This window comes from Hemitrygon akajei, unplaced genomic scaffold (genome assembly GCF_048418815.1).
Source record: "Hemitrygon akajei unplaced genomic scaffold, sHemAka1.3 Scf000045, whole genome shotgun sequence".
Taxonomy (NCBI): domain Eukaryota; kingdom Metazoa; phylum Chordata; class Chondrichthyes; order Myliobatiformes; family Dasyatidae; genus Hemitrygon; species Hemitrygon akajei.
The window spans coordinates 744769-769204 of NW_027331931.1; the positions used below are offsets into that span (position 1 = coordinate 744769).

Below are 24436 nucleotides of genomic sequence, written 5' to 3' on the forward strand. Positions count from 1 at the left end.
ACAAAATCGAACCTTCCCCTGCCACTTCTACTGGAAGCTCGTTCCACACAGCTACCACTCTCTGAGTAAAGACGTTTCCCCTCGTGTTACCCCTAAAATTTGCTCCTAACTCTCAGCTCACCTCCTCTTGTTTGAATCTCCCCTACTCACGATAAATAAATCCTAACCACGTCAACTCTATCCATCCCCCCTCATAATTTTAAATACCTCTATTATGTCCCACCCCCCCAACCTTCTACGCTCCAAAGAATGAAGACCTAACTGGTTCAACTTTTCCCTGTAACTTAGATGCTGAAACCCAGGTAACATTCTAGTAAATCTTCTCTGTGCTCTCTCTATTTTGTTGACATCTTTCCTATAATTCGGTGACCAGAACTGTACACAATACTCCAAATTAGGCCTTACCAATGCCTTGTACAATTTTAACATTACATCCCAACTCCTATACTCAATGCTCTGATTTATAAAGGCCAGCATACCAAAACCTTTCTTCACCACCCTATTCATATGACATTCCACCTTCAGGGAACTATGCACCATTATTCCTAGATCACTCTGTTCTACTGCATTCCCCAATGTCCTAACATTTACCATGTATTATTTCAGTTCACCGGGTGCAGGGAGCAGCAGTAACCTCAGGTCACTGTTTCTCCTCTAATGAGACTCAAGTCCGACACCAAGATGGAAAGTTACAATGGTTTATTGATATCATCATGACAAATGTAAATCGACACTCTCACAGTCACACACAATTAACTGACCGGCGACAACGAGTGACAGTTTGAATAATCAGTCCCGTTTCTCACCGTCACTCTGCATCAGGGAACCGATGATTATAAAATCACACTTCAGGGCCGTGTCCGGGATCGCTGCAGATCCAGGGTCACTGCCGAGGGATTTGTCAATTTAACATCATTATATCGGCCAGGCTGCCGAATGCGCCGTCCTCAGCAAAGGGAGCAAAATGATTCTCTCCCGGGATAATCCCACCCCGGGACATCGGTGTCCAAGACTGAGCGCCGGACCCCGGGCTCTTCCTGTCTGGGTAATTCTCCGGGGTGTCACGTGGGAGTCTCCAACACGCACATCCGGCGGAAGCTGCCCCGCCGGACAACAGGCGGAAATACGTCACTGCGGGACCGTTCTGAGCGACACACAGCGCAAGACCTGAGCCGGTTCCGTTAAAACCGTTGGGAATCACCCCCGGCGCGCGGCCATTAAAGGTCAGGGTGGGGAATCGGCCAAAATGTCCCCATCCCGCGGGCGGGGAAGTTCACACATACAGATGTTCACAGATCCACTCTCAGTCCGGGTCTGACTCCCTGTAGAGGTCTCAGTTCCTTCCTCCCGGTCTCACTGAACCGATTCCCCCCGAGCCTGAAACAGATGGGAGAATAAAGATGAAATAAACAGATTACACAACAGTGTCAGTAACAGGGGACCGGGGTTAATATTTCAACAACACTAACAGACAAATATCACCAGAAAACCCGCGGATCCACTGATATTTTATCACATTGAACATTAACACAAACACTCACATGATCCACTCCAGACTCGGGAGGGTCAGTATGAGGCGGCGGAGAGCGGGGACAGATCGGTCTGTCAGAGAGTTTAACCTCAGGTCCAGCACCGTCAGTGATGGGTTTGTACTGAGAGCAGAGGCGAGATCCTCGGCACCAGAATCTGTGAGACCGACATCCCACAGCCTGGAGATGAGAGAGAGTGAAGGTGAAGGACACAGAGAGACAGGAGACGGTACAAATCCCCAGTGTTTATCAGTAACACAATCACTGATCACATTAATGTTCAGTGTCAGACACCCAGTGACTGTAAACACAATCTCCCACAGTCTGGTACTTACCACAGTGTCTGTATTTTACACTCCGGGTTCCTCAGAGCCGCAGACACCAGTTTGAATCCTGAATCTCCCAGTTTATTATCACCCAGGTTCAGCTCCGTCAGTGATGAGTTTGCACTGAGAACAGAAGCGAGATCCTCGGCACCAGAATCTGTGAGACCGACACCCCTCAGCCTGGAGATGAGAGAGCGTGAGGGTGAAGGACACAGTGAGACAGGAGACGGTACAAATCCCCCAGTGTTTATCAGTAACACAATTACTGATCACATTAATGTTCAGTTGCAGACACCCAGTGATTGTAAACAGAATCTCCCACAGTCTGGTACTTACCACAGTTTCTGTATTTTACACTCCGGGTTCCTCAGAGCCGCAGACACCAGTTTCACTCCTGAATCTCCCAGTTTATTACCACTCAGGACCAGCTCTGTCAGTGATGGGTTTGTACTGAGAGCGGAGACAAGATCCTCAGCACCAGAATCTGTGAGATGGACATAATTCAGCCTGGAGATGAGAGAGAGTGAGGGTGAAGGACACAGAGAGACAGGAGACGGTACAAATCCCCAGTGTTTATCAGTAACACAATTACTGATCACATTGATGTTCAGTGTCAGACACCCAGTTACTGTAAACACAATCTCCCACAGTCTGGAACTTACCCCAGTTTCTGTATTTTACGCTCTGGTTTCCTCAGAGCCGCAGACACCAGTTTCACTCCTGAATCTCCCAGGTCATTCCACCCAAGTCTAAACACAAACAGACAGATTGATGAACAAAGTGATTCAAACCGTGGCTCTGAGGGAATTTCTCTCACTCGGTTATTTCAGGAAACATTAAACTCTTCAGTAAATCACTGATCGGAGTTCCCATCACTGTCAATGCCCCTCACTGCCCAGCTCCAGGGTATTCACCGAATGTCAGTAATTTCGTCTGTCGGTGTGACCCTGTAAACTCCACACATTCTGTCCCATTCCCCGATGGAGAGAAAAGTGTTCCTGACCGAAATGCAGAAATGTCAGTGGGATACAGTGTAATAGACCCACCCGAGCTAAAGGGATGGGGAAGAGAGATCCCACAGGAGGAAGGGGGATGGGGAAGAGAGATCCCACAGGAGGAAAGGGGATGGGGAAGAGAGATACCACAGGAGGAAGGGGGATGGGGAAGACAGATCCCACAGGAGGAAGTCGGATGGACGAGTGATCCCAAAGGAGAAAGGAGGGTGGGGAAGAGATATCCCAGAGGAGGAACAGGGATGGGGAAGAGAAATCCCAAGGGAGGAAGGGGTTTGGGAAAGAAAGATCCCACAGGAAAAAAGGGGGATGAGGAAGAGGAATCCAACAGCAGGATTTTGATGGGGAGGAGAGAGCCCACAGCAGGAAGGGGGATGGGGATGGGACATCCCACAGGAGGATTGAGAATGTTGAAGAGAGAACAGACAGGAGGATGGGGGATCAGTAGGAGAAAGCCCACAGGAGGATTTCGGATGGACGAGTGATCCCAAAGAGGAATGTGGAAGGGGATGAGAAATCCCACCGCATGTAGGGGGACGGGGAAGAGTGACCCCACGGGAGGAAGGGAGATGAGAAAGACAGATGCCACAGGAAGAGGGGAATGGGAACAGAGGCCCAAATGCAGGAAGGGAGATGGTGAAGAGAGACCCCACAGGAGGAGGTCGATGGGACGAGCGAACGAAAAGCAGGACTGGGGATGTAGAAGGGATATCCCACAAGAAGAGTGAGGGATGGGAACAGATGACCCACAGGAGGATGGGGGTTGGGGAAAAGAGATCCCACAGGAAGAAAGGGGATGGGGAAGAGAGATCCCATAGGAAGAAAGGGGGTGTCGAAGCTAAATCCCACATGAGGAAGGGGATAGGGAAGAGTGATCTCATAGGAGAAGGGAGATGGGTAAGAGAGAGCCCATAGGAGGAAAAGGAAAGGGGAAGCTAGATCCCACATAAGATGGGGGAAAGGGAAGATAGATCCCACAGGAAGAAGTTGAATGGGGAAGGGGAAAATAATCGATCCCACCGGAGGAGTGGGGATGGGGAACAGAGACCCCAGCTGAAGAAGAAGGCTTCGGAAGAGATTTCTCACAGGAGGAAAGGGGATGGGGAAGAGAGTTCCCACAGCAGGAAGTTGATGGGGAAGAGAGATCCCACAGGAGGAATGTGATGGGGAAGGGAAATCCCACAGGAGGAATGTGATAGGGAAGGGAGATCCCACAGGAGGAAGGGGGATGGGGAAGAGAGATCATACAGGAGGACGGGGGATGGGGAAGAGAGATACCACAGGAGGAAGGGAGATGGGGAAGAGAATTCCCACAAGAGGAAATTGTGTGGGGAAGGGAATCCCACAGGAGGAATGGGTTCGGGAAGAGCGATCCCACAGGAGGAAGGAAGATGGGGAAGAGGGATCCCACAGAAGGAAAGGGGGAGGGAAAGAAAAATCCCACAGGTGGAAGGGGGATGGGGAGGAGAGAGCCAACAGCAGGAAGGGGGATGGGGATGGGAGAGCCCACAGGAGGATTTCGGATGGGGGAGCGATCCCAAAGGAGGAAGGGGGAAGGGGAAGAGAGATCCAACAGGAGGAAGGAGGATGGTGAAAAGAGACCCCACAGGAAGTGGGGGGTTGGGAAGGGAATAGAGGCCGCACTGGAGAAACGGGGATGGAGAAGAAATCCCACCGGAGGAAGTGTGATGGGGGAGAGAGATCCCACAGGAGGAAGGGAGATGGGGATGAGAGATCCCACAGGAGGAAGGGGGATGGGGAAGAGAGATTCAACAGGAGGAAGGGGGACGGGGAAGAGAAATCCCACAGGATGGGGGATGAGGAAGAGAAATCCCACAAGAGGAAAGTGGATGGGGAAGGGAAACCCACAGGAGGATCGAGCATAGTGAAGAGAGATCAGACAGGAGGATGGGGGATGAGTAGGAGAGATCCCATGGGAGAAAGCGGGATGTGGAAGGGAGATCCCACAGGAGGATTTCGGATGGACGAGTGATCCCAAAGAGAAATGTGGATGGGGATGAGATATCCCACCGGAGGTAGGGGGACGGGGAAGAGCGACGCCACGGGAGGAAGGGAGATGCGAAAGACAGATGCCACAGGAAGAAGGGAATGGGAACAGAGGCCCAAATGCAGGAAGGGGGATGGTGAAGAGAGAGCCCACAGGAGGAGGTCGGGTGGACGAGCGAACCAAAAGCAAGACTGGGGATGTAGAAGGGAGATCCCACAAGAAGAGTAAGGGATGGGAACAGAGGACCCACAGGAGGAAGGGAGATGGGTAAGAGAGAGCCCGCAGAAGCAAAAGGAAAGGGGAAGCTAGATTCCACATAAGATGGGAGAAAGGGAAGATAGATCCCACAGGAGGAAGGTGAATGGGGAAGGGGAAAATAGTCGATCCCACCGGAGGAGTGGGGATGAGGAAGAGAGTCCCCAGCGGAGGAAGGAGGCTTCGGAAGAGATTTCTCACAGGAGGATGGGGATTGGGAAGAGAGATCCCACAGGAGGAAGTTGATGAGGAAGAGAGATCCAACAGGAGGAATGTGATGGGGAAGGGAGATCCCACAGGAGGAATGTGATAGGGAAGGGAGATTCCACAGGATGAAGTGGGATGGGGAAGAGAGATCACACAAGAGGAAGTGGAATGGGGAAGAGAGATCCCACAGGAGGAATGTGATGGGGACGGGAGATTCCACAGGAGGAAGGGGGATTGGGAAGAGAGATCCCACAGGAGGAAGTGGGAAGGGGAAGAGAGATCCCACAGGAGGAATGTGATGGGGAGGGGAGATCCCACAGGAGGAAGGGAGACGGGGAAGAGAGATCTCACAGGAGGAAGGGGGATTGGGAAGTGAGATCCCACGGGAGGAAGGGGGATGGGGAAGTGAGATCCCACAGGAGGAAGTGGGAAGGGGAAGAGAGATCCAACAGGCGGAAATGAGATCGTGAAGAGGGATCCCGCAGGAGGAAGGGGGATGGGGAAGAGAGATCCCACAGGAGCAAGGGGGAAGGGGAAGAGAGATCCCACAGGAGGAAGGGTGATGGGTAAAAGAGATCCCATAGGAAGTGGGGGAGATGGGAACAGAGACCCCACAGGAGGATGTTGGATGGGGACGAGGTCCCAAAGGAGTAAGGCGGATGGGGAAGAGTGATCCCACTGGGTGAAAGGGGGTGGGTAAGTTAAATGCAACCGGAGTAAGGGCATGTGGAAGAGAGATCCCACAGGAAGAGGAGGGACGGGGAAGAGAGATCCCACAGGATGGGGGATGAGGAAGAGAAATCCCACAAGAGGAAAGTGGATGGGGAAGGGAAACCCACAGGAGGATCGAGCATAGTGAAGAGAGATCAGACAGGAGGATGGAGGATGAGTAGGAGAGATCCCATGGGAGGAAGCGGGATGTGGAAGGGAGATCCCACAGGAGGATTTCGGATGGACGAGTGATCCCAAAGAGAAATGTGGATGGGGATGAGATATCCCACCGGAGGTAGGGGGACGGGGAAGAGCGACGCCACGGGAGGAAGGGAGATGCGAAAGACAGATGTCACAGGAAGAGGGGAATGGGAACAGAGGCCCAAATGCAGGAAGGGGGATGGTGAAGAGAGAGCCCACAGGAGGAGGTCGGGTGGACGAGCGAACCAAAAGCAAGACTGGGGATGTAGAAGGGAGATCCCACAAGAAGAGTAAGGGATGGGCACAGAGGACCCATAGGAGGAAGGGAGATGGGTAAGAGAGAGCCCGCAGAAGCAAAAGGAAAGGGGAAGCTAGATTCCACATAAGATGGGAGAAAGGGAAGATAGATCCCACAGGAGGAAGGTGAATGGGGAAGGGGAAAATAGTCGATCCCACCGGAGGAGTGGGGATGAGGAAGAGAGTCCCCAGTGGAGGAAGGAGGCTTCGGAAGAGATTTCTCACAGGAGGATGGGGGATTGGGAAGAGAGATCCCACAGGAGGAAGTTGATGAGGAAGAGAGATCCCACAGGAGGAATGTGATGGGGAAGGGAGATCCCACAGGAGGAATGTGATAGGGAAGGGAGATTCCACAGGATGAAGTGGGATGGGGAAGAGAGATCACACAGGAGGAAGTGGAATGGAGAAGAGAGATCCCACAGGAGGAATGTGATGGGCACGGGAGATTCCACAGGAGGAAGGGGAATTGGGAAGAGAGATCCCACAGGAGGAAGTGGGAATTGGGAAGAGAGATCCCACAGGAGGAATGTAATGGGGACGGGAGATCCCACAGGAGGAAGGGGGACGGGGAAGAGAGATCTCACAGGAGGAAGGGGGATGGGGAAGTGAGATCCCACGGGAGGAAGAGGGATGGGGAAGAGAGATCCCACAGGAGGAATGGGGATTGGGAAGAGAGATCCCACAGGAGGTAGTGGGAAGGGGAAGAGAGATCCAACAGGCGGAAATGAGATCGTGAAGAGGGATCCCGCAGGAGGAAGGGGGATGGGGAAGAGAGATCACACAGGAGGAAGGGAGATGGGGAAGAGAGATCCCACAGGAGGAAGGGGGAAAGGGAAGGGAAATCCACCAGGAAATAAAGGGGGTGGGGAAGATAAATGCCACAGTAGGAAGGAGCATGGGGTGGAGAGATCCGATAGGAAGAGGAGACACCAGGAAGAGAGATCCCATAGGAGGAAGAGGGATGGGGAAAATAGATGCCACGGGTGGAAGTGGGATGGGGAAGAGTGATCCCACCCGATGTAGGGGATTGGGAAGAGAGATCCTTCGGTAGGAAGGGGTTTGGGGTAGAGAGATCCCACAAGAGGAAGGGAAATGGGGAAGTGAGATCCCACAGGTGGATTGCTACCCGTGCCAAGTGCTAGTGAGGCTAGAAATAGGACGATAATGCAGCTAAATACGTGGCTGAGGGGATGGTGCATGAGGGAGGGGTTCATGTTTCTGGACAATTGGGCTTTCTTCCAGGGAAGGTGGGACCCGTTCGAATTGGACAGTTTGCACTTGAACTGGAGGGGAACTAACCTCCTTGCCGGTAGGTTAGCAAGTTCTGTTCCGGGGGTTTTAAACAAGGTTGCAGGGGGAGGTGCGGAGTGTTAGTGATGTGGAGGAGGATAAGGGTCATGCGAGGACTGCTTGTATAGGCAGATTGTTCGTGATAGAAATGTTCTCAGGTGCATCTATTTCCATGCAAGGTGTACTGTTGGTAAGGCAGATAATTTTAGGGCGTGGATTGGCACATGATGATTTCGACATTATTGCTATTAATAAGACTTGGTTGCAGGAGGGGCAGGACTGGCAACTTCATGTTCCGGGGTTCTCTTGTTTCAGACGTGATAGGGGGGAGGGATGAAAGGGGGAGGAGTGGCATTACCAGTCAGGGAGAATCTCACAGCTGTGCATAGACGGGACAGCCCGGAGGGTTCGTCTATAGAGGCCATATGGGTGGAGCTGAGGAACGGGGAAAGTGTGACCACACTAATAGGGTTGTATTATAGACCGCCCAATAGGCAGAGAGGATTGGAGGAGCAAATCTGTAGAGAGTTAGCAGACCAATGTAAGAAACAGAAAGTTGTAATCGTAGGGGATTTTAACTTTCCACATATTGACTGGGACTCCCACTCTGAGAAAGGGTTAGATGGCGTGGAGTTTGTCAAATGTGTTCAGGAAAGTTTTGTAAATCAATATATTGCGGTATCAACGAGAGAATGTGCAGTACCTGATCTCCTATTCGGGAATCAGACTGGTCAGGTGACAGAAGTATGTGTAGGTGAACATTTTGGGTCCAGTGACCATAATGTCATTAGTTTCAAGATAATTATGGATAAGGATAGGACTGGTCCACCAGTTAAGGTTCTGAATTGGAGAAGGGCCAATTTTGTGGAAATGAGAGAGGATCTGGGAAAAGTGGATTGGGATAAGTTGTTTTCTGGCAAGGATGTGTTCAGTAAGTGGAACGCCTTGAAGGGTGAAATTTTGAGAGTGCAGAGTTTGCATGTTCCTGCCAGGATTAAAGGCAAAGTTAACAGGCATAGGGAACCTTGGTTTTCAGGGGATATTGGCGATCTGGTTAAGTAGGTGTTTAGCAGGTATAGGCAACAAGGGACAAATGAGGTACTTGAAGAGTATAGAAAATGTAAGGGAATATGAAAGAAGGAAATCAGGAAGGCAAAAAGAAGACATGACGTTGCTTTGGCAGATAATGTGAAGGTAAACCCGAAGGATTTCTACAAGTATATTATGAGAAAAGGATAGTAAAGGACAAAATTGGTCCCCTAGAAGATCAAATTGGAGATGTGGAGAGAGTGTAGACAGAGACAGAGTTCCTCCACAGAGTGGAGACTATGTGTGGAGCCTCACGAGATGGGGGAGATCTTAAACAGTTTTTTTTGGGTCAGTGTTTACTCAGGAAACTGGCATAGCGAATATGGAATTCAGGGAAACCAACAGTAGTGTCATGGAACATATAGAGATTAAAGAGGAGGAGCTGCTTGCTGCCTTACAGTGAATAAAGGTAGATAAGTCTGCGGGCCTGACATGATATTTTCTCGGACCTTGAGAGAGACTAGTGTAGAAATTGCAGGGGCCCTGGCAGAAATATTTAAAATGGGTGCGGTGCCGAAGGATTGGAGGGTAGTTCACGTTGTTCCGTTGTTTGAAAAAGGCTCCAAAAGTACACCAGGTAATTACAGGCCAGTAAGCCTAACATCAGTAGTAGGTAAATTATCAGAAGTGGTTCTGAGAGATCGGATATACAAGGTTTCGGACAGCCAAGGGCTGATTAAAGATAATCAGCATGGCTTTGTTCATGGTAGATCATGTTTAATGAATCCTGTAGTGTTTTTCGAGGAGGTTACCAAGAATGTATATGAAGGAAAGGCTGTGGATGTTGTCTACATTGACTTTTGTAAGGCCTTTGACAAGGTCCCACATAAGAGGTTAGTTCTAAAGGTCCAGACACTAGGTATCCATGGAGAGGTTGTAAACTGGATTTGAAATTGGCTGTGAGGAAGAAGACAGAGAGTGGTGGTGGATGATTGCTTCTCAAACTGGAGGCCTGTGACTAGTGGTGTGTCTCAGGGATCTGTGCTGGGACCATTGTTGTTTGTTGTCTATATCAATGATCTAGATGATAATGTGATAAATTGGATCAGCAGGTTTGTGGATGCCATTAAGATAGAGGCGTTGTGGACAGCGAGGAAGGCTTTCAAAGCTTGCAGAGGGATCTGGACCAACTGGAAGAATGGGCCAGAAAATGGCAGATGGAATTTAGTGCAGACAAGTGTGAGGTGTTCCATTTTGGAAGGACAAATCAAGGTACGACATACACGATAAACGGTTGGGCACTGAAGAGTGCGGAGGAACCAAGGGATCTGGGGGTTCAGATACATAAGTCCCATAAAGTGGTGTCACAGGTAGACAGGGTTGTAAACAAGGCTTTTGGCATCCTGGCATTCATTAATCAAAGTACTGAGTATAGGAGTTGAAACATTATGGTGAGGTTGTATAAGACATTGGGGAGGTCAAATTTGGAATATTGTGTGCAGTTCTGGTCACCTAACCATAGGAAGGATATCAGTAAGTTTGATAAAGTGCAGAGAAGATTTACTAGGATGTTGCCAGGTCTTCAGGAGTTGAGTTACAAGGAAAGATTGAACAGGTTATGACTTTATTCCTTGGAGCGCAGAAGAATGAGGGGAGATTTGATAGAGGTTTACAAAATTATGAGGGTATAGACAGTGTAAATGCGAATAGGCTCTTTCCACATAGATTAGGAGAGATAAATATGTGAAGACATGGCTTCAGCGTGAAAGGGGAAAGGTTTAGGGGGAGCATTAGGAAGAACTTCTTCACTCAGAGAGTGGTGAGAGTGTGGAACGAGCTGCCATCTGATGTGGAAAATGTGGACTCACTCTTAAGCTTTAAGAACAAATTGGATAGATACATGGATGGGAGAGGTCTGGAGGGTTATGGACTGGGTACAGGTCAATGGGACTAGCGGAATAAGGTTTTGGTACAGACTAGAAGGACCGAATGGCTTGTTTTCTGTGCCGTAGTGTTCTATGATTTTATGATTCTATGGGGAGGAGGGTTCCCACAGGCGAGATGGGGATGGGGAACAGAGATCCCAAAGGAGGAAGGGGATGAGGAAGCGAGACCCCACAGGAGGAAGGGGGATATAGAGAGATTTTGAACAGGATGAAGGGGGAAGGGGTTGAGAGATCGGCGAGGAGTAGGAGGAATGTGGAAGAGAGTTCCCACAGGAGAATGTGGGATTGGGAAGAGAAATCTCACAGGAGGAAGGGGTTTGGGGAAGAGAAAGTCCACAGGACAAAGGGGGAAGGCCAAAGAGAGATCCGACAGGAAGAAGTCGATGGGGAAGAGAGATCTCACAGGAGGAAGAGGGATGGGGAGGAGAGATCCCACAAGAGGAAGGGGGATGGGGGTGAGATTCCAAAGAATGGAAGGGGGATTGGGATGAGAGGACCCACAGGAAGAAGGGGGTGAGGAAAAGAAATCCCACAGGAGAATAAGGAAAAGGGAAAATAAATCCCACAGGAGAATAAGGAAAAGGTAATAGAGAGCCCACAGGAGGAATTGGAATAGGGACGAGATTCAAAAGAATGGAAGGGGGATTGGGATGAGAGGTCCCACATGAGGATCCCAAGGGTAAACGATAATCTTTCAAAACGAGAGGATGCAGAGATGTTTTTTACGTGTGTGTTGGGTCTGAACAGAGGCCCAGAGGAGATGCGCCCTCGCTCTTTGCGTATCTGGAAGTGAGCAAAGTCACACACGGGGAAGGGCAGTGGGAGGACAATCTCACAATGGTATTTCTTTCTTTCTCACTGGTACAGTCTGCTGACGGTCTCTTGTCCCTTACTGGGAAGGGGGTGTGAATCTCTGACCCACCTGCTGCAGTCAGTGTCGGTCTGGGTGTCAGTAACAGTGAGAAGGAACATTGTCAATGGACGTGTCACAGGCAGTGAGAAACACGGCCATTCCTGTGATTTACTACCATTAAACCAATGGTCGTTGTTCACTGATCTGATGAAGTCTCCAACATCCTTTCACAAGGAACCACAGAACCCTCCGTCCTTGGGGAATTACTGACCGATCCCTGGGCATTTATCACTATTCTTCACATTCTGATTTACTACAAATTTACTGAAATTCCTAACATTGAAACAACACAATGAGACAGTTTCACAGTTCAGAGTGAGAGATAAATCAAGTTACCTCAACTCCTGGCACTTGTGCAGCCCGGGTCCCAGCCGCTGGATTCCTTCAAACTGAATCTGGCAATAGTTTAGGTCGAGGTGTTTTATTGTATCACAGAGTCCGATGACATGAGACAGGACCGCGCAGTCAACCGGGGTCAGTGTCATTTCACTGAATGAAAGTGTTTCCACTGATCCCAGTGCGGCCTGAGCCAGCCCACGATTCTGAGACTCAAACAGGTAGTGCAATGTGTTCAGGAGTCTCCTTTTACCAGCTTCACTCCATGTGTTTCCACTCTGGCGTTTAACCTCTTCCTTCACCCAGTCAATCACCCGGCAGGTGGTTTGATGAGGAAATCGACCCAGATACTCCTGCAGGCCTCGAGCTGTCATTGAGTTGGAGAGACCAGCAACAAAACGGAGAAATACCTCAAATCGCCCATCTGTTGTGCTGTGGACTTCAGTGAGGAATTTCAGGATATCCCCGGGATGTGGATTCAGGAATTGTGCGACTGCAGCTACAAACTCTTGGATGGTGAGGTGTGGGAATGTGTACACCACACTCCGGGCAGAATCCTCTCTCTCCAAAAGCTCCATCAGGAACCCGGACAGGAACTGGGAAGGCTGCAGATTGTAGTTGATCAAATCTCCATCTGTAAACACAATCTTCCTCTCGGACACTCCTCTGAAGGCCATCTGACCAACCCTGAGTAACACATCACGGGGATTCTCAATCTCACGGCTGTGATTTTTCAGCATGTTGTAAATATAGTAGGAGTACAGTTGAGTGATGGTCTTGGGAACTCGTTGTGGGTTTCTGACTCTTTGTGTGAAGAAGGGGCCCAGTGTCAGAGCGAGGATCCAGCAGTAGGAGGGGTTGTAGCTCATGGTGTACAGGATCTCGTTCTCCTTCACATGTTTGAAAACAGCTGCTGCCACCGTCTGATCTTCAAAATGCCTGATGAAGTATTCCTTCCGTTCCTCACCAACAAATCCCAGGATTTCAGCCCAGGTACTGATCGCTGCCTTTTCCAATAAATGTAACGCAGTGGGACGGGTGGTCACCAGCACTGAACACCCTGGGAGCAGCTTGCCCTGGATTAAACTGTACACAATGTCCGACACCTTGCTCTTGAATTCAGGATCTGTGCATGTGGACTGAGGTTCTGTGTCTCTCTGACTGTCAGCAAAATCAATTGTGTCATTGAATTCATCCAAACCATCAAATATAAACAGCAATCCCTTTGGATTCTTCCAGACCTCTCTCAGGATATTCCCAAAGTAAGGATACTGATCCAGAATCAGTTCCGTCAGATTTATTCTGCAGTTAATGGTGTTTAAATCCCGGAATTTGAAACTGAAGACATACTGGAATTGTTGGTATATTTTCCCCGTGGCCCAGTCATAAACAATCTTTTGTACCTTTGTTGTTTTCCCGATCCCCGGGACTCCGGCCACTGCTGCCGAACACCCAGATTTGGATTTACTTCGCGAAAAGCTGCTCTGGAACAGCTGATCAGTCCGGAGTTTTTCCAGGAGTCCACGGAGATGTTTTTCTCTCCACTCCTCGTGGTCTCTGCCTCTTGCCAGCAGCTCATGTTCCACCAGTCTCCGATCTCGAACAGTAGAAATGACCGTGAGCTCAGCGTATCGATCGACCAGCTGGAAAACCTTCACCTTCTCCCTCATTAGGATCGTGTTCACTCTCAGTTTTTCAGTTTGTGCCCGCAGAGTCTCCTTGTGTTTCTGTTGAACATCTTCCATGGGAACAGACAGTGGACAAACTGTTAGATGTCTCTACTCAGAACTCAGCATTTAAGCACACAAGAGTTAGCTCAGAGCTGTTGCATTAATGGATTCATCAATGGATGTTCGTACAGTAAAGTAAATTCAATTAACAGACTGCTGACTGGACAGAGAGGCCTGGTCCAGATAACCACCAGATCATCACACTTCCACATTAACTGTGCTGTGAAGGTCAGTATTTCCGTGGTAGTTTACTGACCCCCGACTGTCCTGTACCGGACAATCTCCCACTACTGTCATATATATCATTGCTCCTGAGGAATAATCTGTCACAGCTGTAATTTTTTCCTGTGCAAGAAACTTTTAATCCCCAGTATTGATGTGGCGAATGCAGATAGGGAAGAGGGTGGTGGGCATTCTGTCAAAGGAACAGGTCGGGGAATCACAGCTCCCCGTCTCCTCCCACCGTCACTAATTCAAAATACAAAGAAGTAACTTTGTACATCAGCACGTGCACTGTGGGTGGCTGGTTGGGGTGCGTGGGATCTCAAAGTGGCTTTGTATTCTGTCAGGGGTGTGTGGGGTCTCACAGTCTGTCAGGACCCTCCCAGATGTGTGAGGGATCTCACAGTCTATCAAGACCCTGTCAGGGGTGTGTGGTGTCTCACAGTGTGTCAGGAACCTGTCATTTGTGTGGGGTCTCACAGTCTGTCAGGACCCTCCCAGATGTGTGAGTGATCTCACAGTCTATCAAGACCCTGTCAAATGTGTGTGTGGTCTCACAATGTCTCAGGACCCTGTCGGGTTTCTGGGGTCGGACACTGGGTCAGGTCCCTTTCGGTGGTGTGTGCAATATCACAGCGTGTCCGGACCGTTACAGAGGTGTTTGGGGTCTCACTTTGTGTTAGGACTCTTCCAGGGGGTGTGGCGTCTCACAGTGTGTTGGGAACCTGCCAGGGGTGTGTGGGATCACACAGTGTGTCAGGAAACCGTCAGGTGTGTGTGGGATCGCACAGTGTATCAGGACCCTGTCAGGGGTGTCTGGCCTCTCACAAAATGTCAACACTCTGTCAGTGGAGGTGTGGGATCTCACAGTGTGTCAGGAACCTGTCAGGTTTGTGTGAGGTCTCACAGTGTTTCAGGACACTGCCAGGATTGTGTGGGATCTCAATGTTTGTCAGTATCCTCTTTGGAGTGTGTGGGGTTTCCCAATGTGTTAGGACGCTGTCATGTGTGTGTGACATCTCCTAGTCTGTCGGGAACCTGCCAGGGGTCTGAGGGGTCTCAGAGTATGTCCAGACACTGCCAGGTGTGTGTGTGGTCTCACAATTTCTCAGGACCCTGTCAGGGGTTTCTGGGGTCGGACAGTGGGTCAGGTCCCTTTCGGTGGTATGTGCGATATCACAGCGTGTCCGGACCGTTACAGAGGTGTTTGGGGTCTCACTTTGGTTTAGGACACTTTCAGGGTGTGTGGCGTCTCACAGTGTGTTTGGAACCTGCCAGGGGTGTGTGCGATCTCACAGCATGTCGGGAGCGTGCTAAGGGATTGTGGGGTCTCACAGTTTGTCAGGACGCTGTCAGGGATGTGTGGTGCCTCACAGTGTTTCAGGACCCTGTCAGGTGTGAGTGGTGTCTCAATGTTTGTCAGGATCATCTTCGGAGGGTGTGGTGTCTCTCAGTGTGTTAGGACCCTGTCAAGTGTGTGTGTGGTTTCACGGTGTGTCAGAGCCCTGTCGGGGCGTGTGGGGTTTCATGGTATGTACAGAACCTTTCAGGGGTGTTTGGGATCTCACAGTCTGTCAGGACCCTGTCAGTGGTGTGTGGGGTCTTACACTGTGTCAGGACCATACCAATCGTGTGTGGGGTTTCACAGTGTGTCAGGACCCTGACAGGGGTATGTGGGATCTCAATGTGCGTCAGTACCCTGACAGAGGTGTGTGGTTTCTCACAGTGAGTGAGGACCCTGTCTGGGATGTGTAGGGTCTTGCAGTGTGACAGGACGTTGTCAGGGGTGTGTGGGCTCTCACAGTGTTTCAGGACCCTGTCATGTGTGTGTGGAATCTCAAAGTGTGTCAGGAACCTGACAGGGGTGTGTGGTGTCTCACAGTAAGTCACGACCCTGCCAGGTTTTATCGGGTCTCGGTGTGTGGCAGGACCCTGTCAGATGTGTGTGAGGTCTCACAGTGTGTCATACCTTCTCAGTGATGTGTGGGGTCTTACAGTGTGTCAGGACCCCGCCAATACTGTGTGGGACTCACAGTGTGTCAAGATCCTTCCAGATGTGTGTGGGGTCTCACACTGTGCAGGACCCTGCCGGGGGTGTGTGCAGTCTGACAGTGTGTGACGACCCTGTCAAGGGTGTGTAGTGTATAAAAGGGGGTCAGGACCCTGTCAGAGGTGTGTGGGATCTTGCAGTGTGTCAGGACTCTTTCAGGGTGTGTGGGGTTTCACAGTGTGTCAGGACCCTACCAGCTGAGTGTGGGGGCTCACTGTGTGAGAGGGCCCTGCAGGTGTGTGTGGGGCCTGACAGTGTGCCAGGACCCTGCCTGGTTTGTGTGGGGTCTCACAGTCTATCAGGACCCTGCCAGATGTGTGTGGGGTCTCGCAGTGTGTCAGGAAACCGTCAGGGGTATCTGGGGTGTCACAGTGTGTCAGAACCCTACCAGGGGTGTGTGGGGTCTCACAGTGTGTCAGGACCCTGTCAGGGGTTTCTGAGGTCGGACATTGGGTCAGGTTCCTATCGGTGGTGTGTGCGATATCACAGCGTGTCCGAACCCTTACAGATTCTGTTTGGGGTCTCACTTTGTGTTAGGACTCTTTCAGGGGGCTGTGGCATCTCACAGTGTGTCAGGAACTAGTCAAGGTTATGCTGAGTCTCAATGTGTTTCAGTACCCTGACAGAGGTGTGAGGTTTCTCACAGTGTATGAGTGCCCTGCTGGGGTGTGTTGGGTCTCTCAGTGTGTTAGGACCCAGCATGGGTGTGTAGGGTCTGACAATGTGCAGAACCCTGCCAGTGTCGTATGGGGTCTCACAGTCAATCAGGACCCTGCCAGGGGTGTGTGGGTCTTACCGATTTCCGGGCCCTGTCAGGGGATGTGTGTGGGGTTTCACTGTGTGTCAGGACCATGCTGGGGAGTGTGGGGTCTGACAGTGTGTTGGGACTCTACCAGAGGTATGTGGAGTCTATCAGTGTGTCAGGACTCTGTCAAGTGTGTGTGGGTCTCGCAGTGTGTCAGGATCCTGTCAGCAGCATGTGGGATCTCACAGTGTGTCAGGACGCTGTCAGTGCTGTGTTGGGTTCACAGTCTGTCGGGACGCTGTCAGGAACGTATGTGGTCTCACAGTCTATCAGGACCCTGCAGGGGTGCGTGGGGTCTGAAAGTGTGTCAGGACACTGCCAGTGGTATGTAGTGTCTCGCCGTTTGTCATGAACATGCCAGGGATGTGTGAGGTCTCACAGTGTGTCAGACCCTGTCAGGGATGTGTGGCGTCTCACAGTGAGTCACGACCCTGCCAGGTTTTATCGGGTCTCGGTGTGTGGCAGGACTCTGTCAGATGTGTGAGAGGTCTCACAGCATGTCATACCTTCTCAGTGATGTGTGGGGTCTTACAGTGTGTCAGGACCCCCGCCAATAGTGTGTGGGACTCACAGTGTGTCAAGATCCTGCCATATGTCTGTGTGGTCTCACAATTTCTCAGGACCCTGTCAGGGGTTTCTGGGGTCGGACAGTGGGTCAGGTCCCTTTCGGTGGTATGTGCGATATCACTGCGTGTCCGGACCGTTACAGAGGTGTTTGGGGTCTCACTTTGGTTTAGGACACTTTCAGGGTGTGTGGCGTCTCACAGTGTGTTTGGAACCTGCCAGGGGTGTGTGCGATCTCACAGCATGTCGGGAGCGTGCTAAGGGATTGTGGGGTCTCACAGTTTGTCAGGACGCTGTCAGGGATGTGTGGTGCCTCACAGTGTTTCAGGACCCTGTCAGGTGTGAGTGGTGTCTCAATGTTTGTCAGGATCATCTTCGGAGGGTGTGGTGTCTCTCAGTGTGTTAGGACCCTGTCAAGTGTGTGTGTGGTTTCACGGTGTGTCAGAGCCCTGTCGGGGCGTGTGGGGTTTCATGGTATGTACAGAACCTTTCAGGGGTGTTTGGGATCTCACAGTCTGTCAGGACCCTGTCAGTGGTGTGTGGGGTCTTACACTGTGTCAGGACCATACCAATCGTGTGTGGGGTTTCACAGTGTGTCAGGACCCTGACAGGGGTATGTGGGATCTCAATGTGCGTCAGTACCCTGACAGAGGTGTGTGGTTTCTCACAGTGAGTGAGGACCCTGTCTGGGATGTGTAGGGTCTTGCAGTGTGACAGGACGTTGTCAGGGGTGTGTGGGCTCTCACAGTGTTTCAGGACCCTGTCATGTGTGTGTGGAATCTCAAAGTGTGTCAGGAACCTGACAGGGGTGTGTGGTGTCTCACAGTGAGTCATACCTTCTCAGTGATATGTGGGGTCATACAGTGTGTCAGGACCCCCGCCAATACTGTGTGGGACTCACAGTGTGTCAAGATCCTGCCATATGTCTGTGGGGTCTCACAGTGTGCAGGACTCTGCCGGGGGAGTGTCGGTCTGATAGTGTGTCACGACCCTGTCAGGGGTGTGTAGTGTATCAAAGGGTGTCAGGACCCTGTCAGGGGTGTGTGGGATCTTGCAGTGTGTCAGGACTCTCTCAGGGTGTGTGGAATTTCACAGTGTGTCAGCACCCTGCCAATCGTGTGTGGGTCTCACAGTGTGTGAGGACCCTACCAGGTGAGTGTGGGGGCTCACTGTGTGAGAGGGCCCTGCAGGTGTGTGTGGGGTCTGACCGTGTGTCAGGACCCTGCCTGGGTTTTGTGGGGTCTCACAGTCTATCAGGACCCTGCCAGATGTGTGTGGTGCCTCACAGTGTTTCAGGACCCTTCCAGGGTGTGTGGGGTCGCACGGTGTGTCAGGACCTGTCAGGGGTGTGTGCTGTTTCAATGTTTGTTAGTATCATCTTCAGAGGGTGTGGTGTCTCTCAGAGTGTTAGGACCCTGCCAGGGGTGTGTGTGGTCTGCCAGTGTGTCAGGACCCTGCCAGGGGAGTTTGGGTTCTGACAGTGTGTCAGGACCCTGTCAAGGGTGTGTAGTGTATCAAAGTGTGTCAAGACCCTGTCAGTGTGGCGTGGGGTCTCACAGTGTGCCAGGACCCTGTCAGCTATGTTTGGGTTTTCACAGTGGGTCAGAGCCCTGTCAGTAGTGTGTAGTGTCTCACACACTGTGTCAGGACCCTGGCAATCGTGTGTGGGTCTCACAGTGTGACACGATCCTGTCAGCAGCATGTGGGATCTCACAGTGTGTCAGGACGCTGTCAGTGCTGTGTTGGGTTTACAGTCTGTCGGGAATCTGCCTGGGCTCTGCGGGGTCTCACACTGTGTCAGGACCCTGTCAGGGTGGCGTGGGGTCTCACAGTGTGTCAGGACCCTGTCAGGGGTGTGCGGCGTACACAATATGTCAACACCCTGTTAGGGGTGTCTGTGGTCTCACAGTCTGTCAGGACGCTGTCAGGAACGTGTGTGGTCTCACAGTCTATCAGGACCCTGCAGGGGTGCGTGGGGTCTGAAAGTGTGTCAGGACACTGCCAGTGGTATGTAGTGTCTCACCGTGTGTCATGAACATGCCAGGGATGTGTGAGGTCTCACAGTGTGTCAGACCCTGTCAGGGATGTGTGGCGTCTGACAGTGAGTCACGACCCTGCCAGGTTTTATCGGGTCTCGGTGTGTGGCAGGACCCTGTCAGATGTGTGAGAGGTCTCACAGCATGTCATACCTTCTCAGTGATGTGTGGGTCTTACAGTGTGTCAGGACCCCGCCAATAGTGTGTGGGACTCACAGTGTGTCAAGATCCTGCCAGATGTCTGTGGGGTCTCACAGTGTGCAGGACTCTGCCGGGGGAGTGTGCGGTGTGATAGTGTGTCACGACCCTGTCACGGGTGTGTAGTGTATCAAAGGGTGTCAGGACCCTGTCAGGGGTGTGTGGGGTCTCACAGTCTATCAGGACCCTGCCAGATGTGTGTGGTGCCTCACAGTGTTTTACGACCCTTCCAGGGTGTGTGGGGTCACACGGTGTGTCAGGACCTGTCAGAGGTGTGTGCTGTTTCAATGTTTGTCAGTATCATCTTCAGAGGGTGTGGTGTCTCTCAGTGTGTCAGGACCCTGCCAGGGGTGTGTGTGGTCTGCCAGTGTGTCAGGACCCTGTCAGGGGTGTGTGTGGTCTGCCAGTGTGTCAGGACCCTGCCAGGAGTATGTGGGGTTTCACAGTGTGTCAGAGCTCTGTCGGGGCATGTGGGGTTTCATGGTATGTCCAGAACCTTTCAGGGGTATGTGGGATCTCACAATCTGTCAGGACCATACCAATCGTGTGTAGGGTCGCACAGTGTGTTGAGACCATGCCTTGGTTGTTTGTGGTCTCACAGTGTGTCAGGACCCTCTCAGGGGTGTGTGGTTTCTCACAATGTGTTGGGAACCTGCCAGGTGTGTGTGCGATCTCACAGCATGTCGGGAGCGTGCTAAGGGATTGTGGTGCCTCACAATGTATCATGACCCTGCCACGGGTGTGTGGGGTCTCACCGTGTGTCAGGACCCTGTCAGGGGTGTGTGGTTTCTCACAATGTGTCAGGAACCTGACAGGGTATGTGGGGTCTCAATGTGTGTCAGTAACCTGACAGAGGTGTGTGGTTTCTCACAGTGAGTGAGGATCCTGTCAGGGGTGTGTGGAGTCTCAGATTGTGTCAGGACCCTGTCATGTGTGTGTGGAGTCTCACACTGTGTGTCAGGAACCTGGCAGGGGTGTGAGGGGTCTCACAGTGTGTCAGGAACCTGCCAGGGGTGTGTGCGATCTCACAGCATGTCGGGAGCGTGCTAAGGGATTGTGGTGCCTCACGGTGTATCAGGACCCTGCCACGGGTGTGTGGGGTCTCACCGTGTGTCAGGACCCTGTCAGGGGTGTGTGGGGTCTCACCGTGTGTCAGGACCCTGTCAGGTGTGTGTGGGGTCTCACAGGCTGACAGGACCCTGTCAGGGGTGTGTGGGGTCTCACAGTGTGTCAGGACCCTGTCAGGGGTGTGTGAGGTCTCACAGTGTGTCAGGACCCTGTCAGGTGTGTGTGGGGTCTCACAGTGTGTCAGGACCCTGTCAGGGGTGTGTGGGGTCTCACAGTGTGTCAGGATCCTGTCAGGGGTGTGTGCGGTCTCACAGTGTTTCAGGACCCTGTCAGGTGTGTGTGGGGTCTCACAGTGTTTCAGGGCCCTGTCAGGGGTGTGTGGGGTCTCACAGTGTTTCAAGACCCTGTCAGGTGTGTGTTGGGTCTCACAGTGTGTCAGGACCCTGTCAGGTGTGTGTGTGGGGTCTCACAGTGTGTCGGGACCCCGTCAGGTGTCTGTGGGGTCTCACTGTGTGTCAGGACCCTGTCAGTTATGTGAGGGGTCTCTATTCAATGTATTTAGTTGTGATAGGGAGCATAGGAAAACATTGATTGTGGACGTATTTAATTTAGAGAATGTGACAGAGGTAGAAATGATGTTCTTCAATAATCAGGAGGTGTATCTGTTTCATATTCAGAAACCGGTGTGGGAATTTCACTGTCAGGTGTGTTCCCTCTGTAAACCGGATGAAGGACAATGAGGAACAATCTTGTAGCGATTTACTAAACCCGTGTTCAGGGACACTGAGGGGTTTCATTGACCGGATGTGGACAGGAGCAACATTAACAGAGGTCTCAGAGACGTGTGTAGTTTGTAAACTTCCTGATTGGTCTATCTCTGGTACCAAATTTAAATTATCATCTTTGGGATATGTTCCTGTAAGTGAGAGAGACTGAACCAGGGTTCTGGCCGAGATTCCCTATATTTCTGTTAAGAGCTTTGAATAATCAGATAAAACATGGGCTGATGCAATATTAGTACGTCTTGTGATATTTGTCTTTCCTTCGCTCTCTCCTGTGTTAAATGTGCAGTTGAGTGATCCAACTCAGTCCGCGATGATGAAGCCTTACAATCTCTTGAGCCCATGCACTGCCCCGGGCTGCATTTTCACAGACATGATCGGCTTATGGATGTAGTGAGCTTCCCGTCCAGACGTTCACAATTTAACTAATTGCAATATTATTTATAGATATGTTCAGTCCTTTGCACCTTCCTTGCCGCGATCCCACAACCCTCGGTTTCCCTGTCCTAATTCCCATCTCTCACCCTTCCACAGTGTCCATCACACAACACCGGCAGACAGGAATTTCAGCTTCTGTGGACTGAGCTGAGGAATATGTCCCCCAGTCTCACCCTCTCTAACACTGTAGCAGTGTTTGCACTAGGGAGTGCAGATGTGAACACAGCGGGGTTCATCTGCTGCTCTGTGGTTGAACAGACCAGTTGGGATGTTACCTGGTTTTCTAATTAAAGTGATGCTATTACTACTATTCTGTGACTGGGACCTCAGTGGACGTCCAACTCTAAGAAAAGATCATCTGCAGGAATTGGGGGAGTTTAGAAAATAATTAAGGATGAGGCTGTTCAGGAGGGGGCAGTGGCTGACAAGGGAAGGTTTTGACTTTTTCGTCAGAAATATAATTTTTTTTTCACCCCATCTCCAGATTGCCCCTTCTCCACTCAGACTCCGGTGGGGATCTGTAGTTGCAGGCCCCAGAGCGGTGTGACCACTTTCCTCAAACTCGCCAGCTCTCTGCCTCTTTCCTCAAAATGTCCTTTGAAAACTCTCCCTCCAGAAGACATGTTTCCCTGTGTCTCACTGTGTTCTCTGTTACAGAGCCAACATTTACATGGTCAGATCCTCGTGGCTCAACAACTGAACCGCCCGACGCAAATTACAAACGTTGGTGGAAACAGAGGACAAGTTTCAACCTTATAAACTCTGCTTCAGCCTCATCTGGGCCATTGCGTACCGTTACGATCACCCCACTACCGGAGGGATGTTGAGGCTTTAGAGAGGGAGCAGAAGAGGTTAACCTGGATGGTTAACCTCTAAAGAGGGCATGTGCTATCATGAGAGGCTGCATAAAATTAGGTTGTTTGCTCTGGATCATCGGAGGCTCTGGGGAGCTCTGACACAGGATGACAAGATTATGAGAGGCTTAGATAGAGTGGACAGAGAGAATCGGTTTCCCGCGGTTGAAAGGTCTATTACCAGAGGGAACATATTGAAGGTGAGAGGGTGCAGAATGAAGGGGGATGTGAGGGATAGCTTATTTTTTTAATCAGAGAGTCATGGCTGCCTGGAACACACTGCCTGGTAAGGTGGTAGAGGCAAATTATTAGAAGCTTTTAAGGGACTTTTGGACAGGCACATGGATGTAAGGAAGATGGGGGCATGTGGACATGGTGAAGGAAGGAAAGATTAGAGTTTGGGTTTGTTTGATTAATTTCTTAGCTGTTTCGGCACAATATTATTTGCCTAAATGCTTATTGCTGTGTTATACTCTTCAATGTTCAATGCACGTTCACTTACCTTTCAGCTCACTGAGAACCTTTAGTAAATGTTGATCGGGAATTGGTCGATGGGAAGGATCACAACCTGTTTGGATTTAAACAAATTAAGGAAATCATTTTTGTAAAATTTTAAAGTGTGCTGTGTTGCAGTCCAAATTTAAGTTAATCTCTGATATAATCTCACCATAAATCTGGATTTCCTCAAGTATTTTGTCCAAACTTGGGACACCAATCCGCATTTTCACAAAGGTTTCCCACATCACCCTCTGGACGCGGGAGCCTTTCTCCATCACCAGGCTCAGGAGGAGTTTAGAACTGTCCGCCCGCTCTCCCTTATCAACGAGATCAGAGATTTTCTGTGAAGAGTAACAGCGAACATATTGGGGACTGACAGATTCACACAGAGAATGAGAAGTAAATGATGTGCTCTCCAACGGGATCACACTGAGCAGTCACCCGGACGGGTGCCTATCCTGTCTGGACATGGTCTGTACATTCTGAGTGCAGAGCACACGGAGGGACATTCACCATGAACCTGGTCCACCAGTCAATGAGATCCTGGCTGATCTGTGACCGCTTCATTGACGTGGCTCCAAATCCATAAATAATTCCTCACTGGATTTGACAGTGAAAAACAGAAATCAGAAAATATCGATCACAGATGAAAGAAATCAGGAAGGTTATTGTATCAGCGTGAGCGGTCTCAGAGAAGTTGCGGAAAAGATGATGTGATTCACCTCCTCAGTCCGCCAGTGTCCAACATGACAGCGGATTACCGGCTGACACCTGATGCCTTTCCTTTGCCTTTTCCAGTGGAGGTTTATTCAGTGACTACACATTACAACATGGCGGTATTCCCCAATCCACACTGTTTGCAGTTACAGATTGTAACACAGTCATTTCCACCCAGAACAGAATATACTCGAGCTCCTGTGGCACCCACAGATGATGTCCCGGTTCTCTCTGACATCCTGCCGTCACGCTGCACGGTCTTCCCAAAATAAAAATTCCAACCGTATTTGATGACGCCAAGGTTGGGGGTGTTGTGGAAAGTGTGGAGTGCTGTCAGAGGTTACAGTGGGACACTGATAGGATGAAAAACTGGGCTGAGAAATGGCAGATGGAGTTCAACCCAGATAAGTGTG

At 50.7% G+C, this 24436-nt stretch overlaps 2 protein-coding genes across 2 annotated transcripts in view; one reads left to right on the plus strand and one right to left on the minus strand.

Annotated features, from left to right (window-relative positions):
- Positions 1-24436, plus strand: part of LOC140720570 (NACHT, LRR and PYD domains-containing protein 3-like) — a 395705-nt gene that overhangs the window by 270408 nt on the left and 100861 nt on the right. The window lies entirely within an intron of this gene.
- LOC140720561 (ribonuclease inhibitor-like) lies at positions 1538-12435 on the minus strand. The gene is made up of 4 exons (XM_073035398.1): positions 12062-12435; positions 2518-2604; positions 2192-2362; positions 1538-1709 (listed from the first exon to the last, which is right to left on the minus strand). Exons 1-4 carry the CDS (start codon positions 12433-12435, stop codon positions 1538-1540), a joined length of 804 nt encoding a protein of 267 aa, XP_072891499.1.

Bases quoted from the DNA above. Each gene is read 5' to 3' on its own strand.
- LOC140720561 (XM_073035398.1), bottom strand. From the start codon at position 12,435: ATGACAGCTCGAGGCCTGCAGGAGTATCTGGGTCGATTTCCTCATCAA. The intron at 2,605-12,061 runs GTAACTTGATTT...GTTTGTGTTTAG, and splicing joins CACAAGTGCCAGGAGTTGAG to ACTTGGGTGGAATGACCTGG. The intron at 2,363-2,517 runs GTAAGTTCCAGA...TCTCATCTCCAG, and splicing joins CGTAAAATACAGAAACTGGG to GCTGAATTATGTCCATCTCA.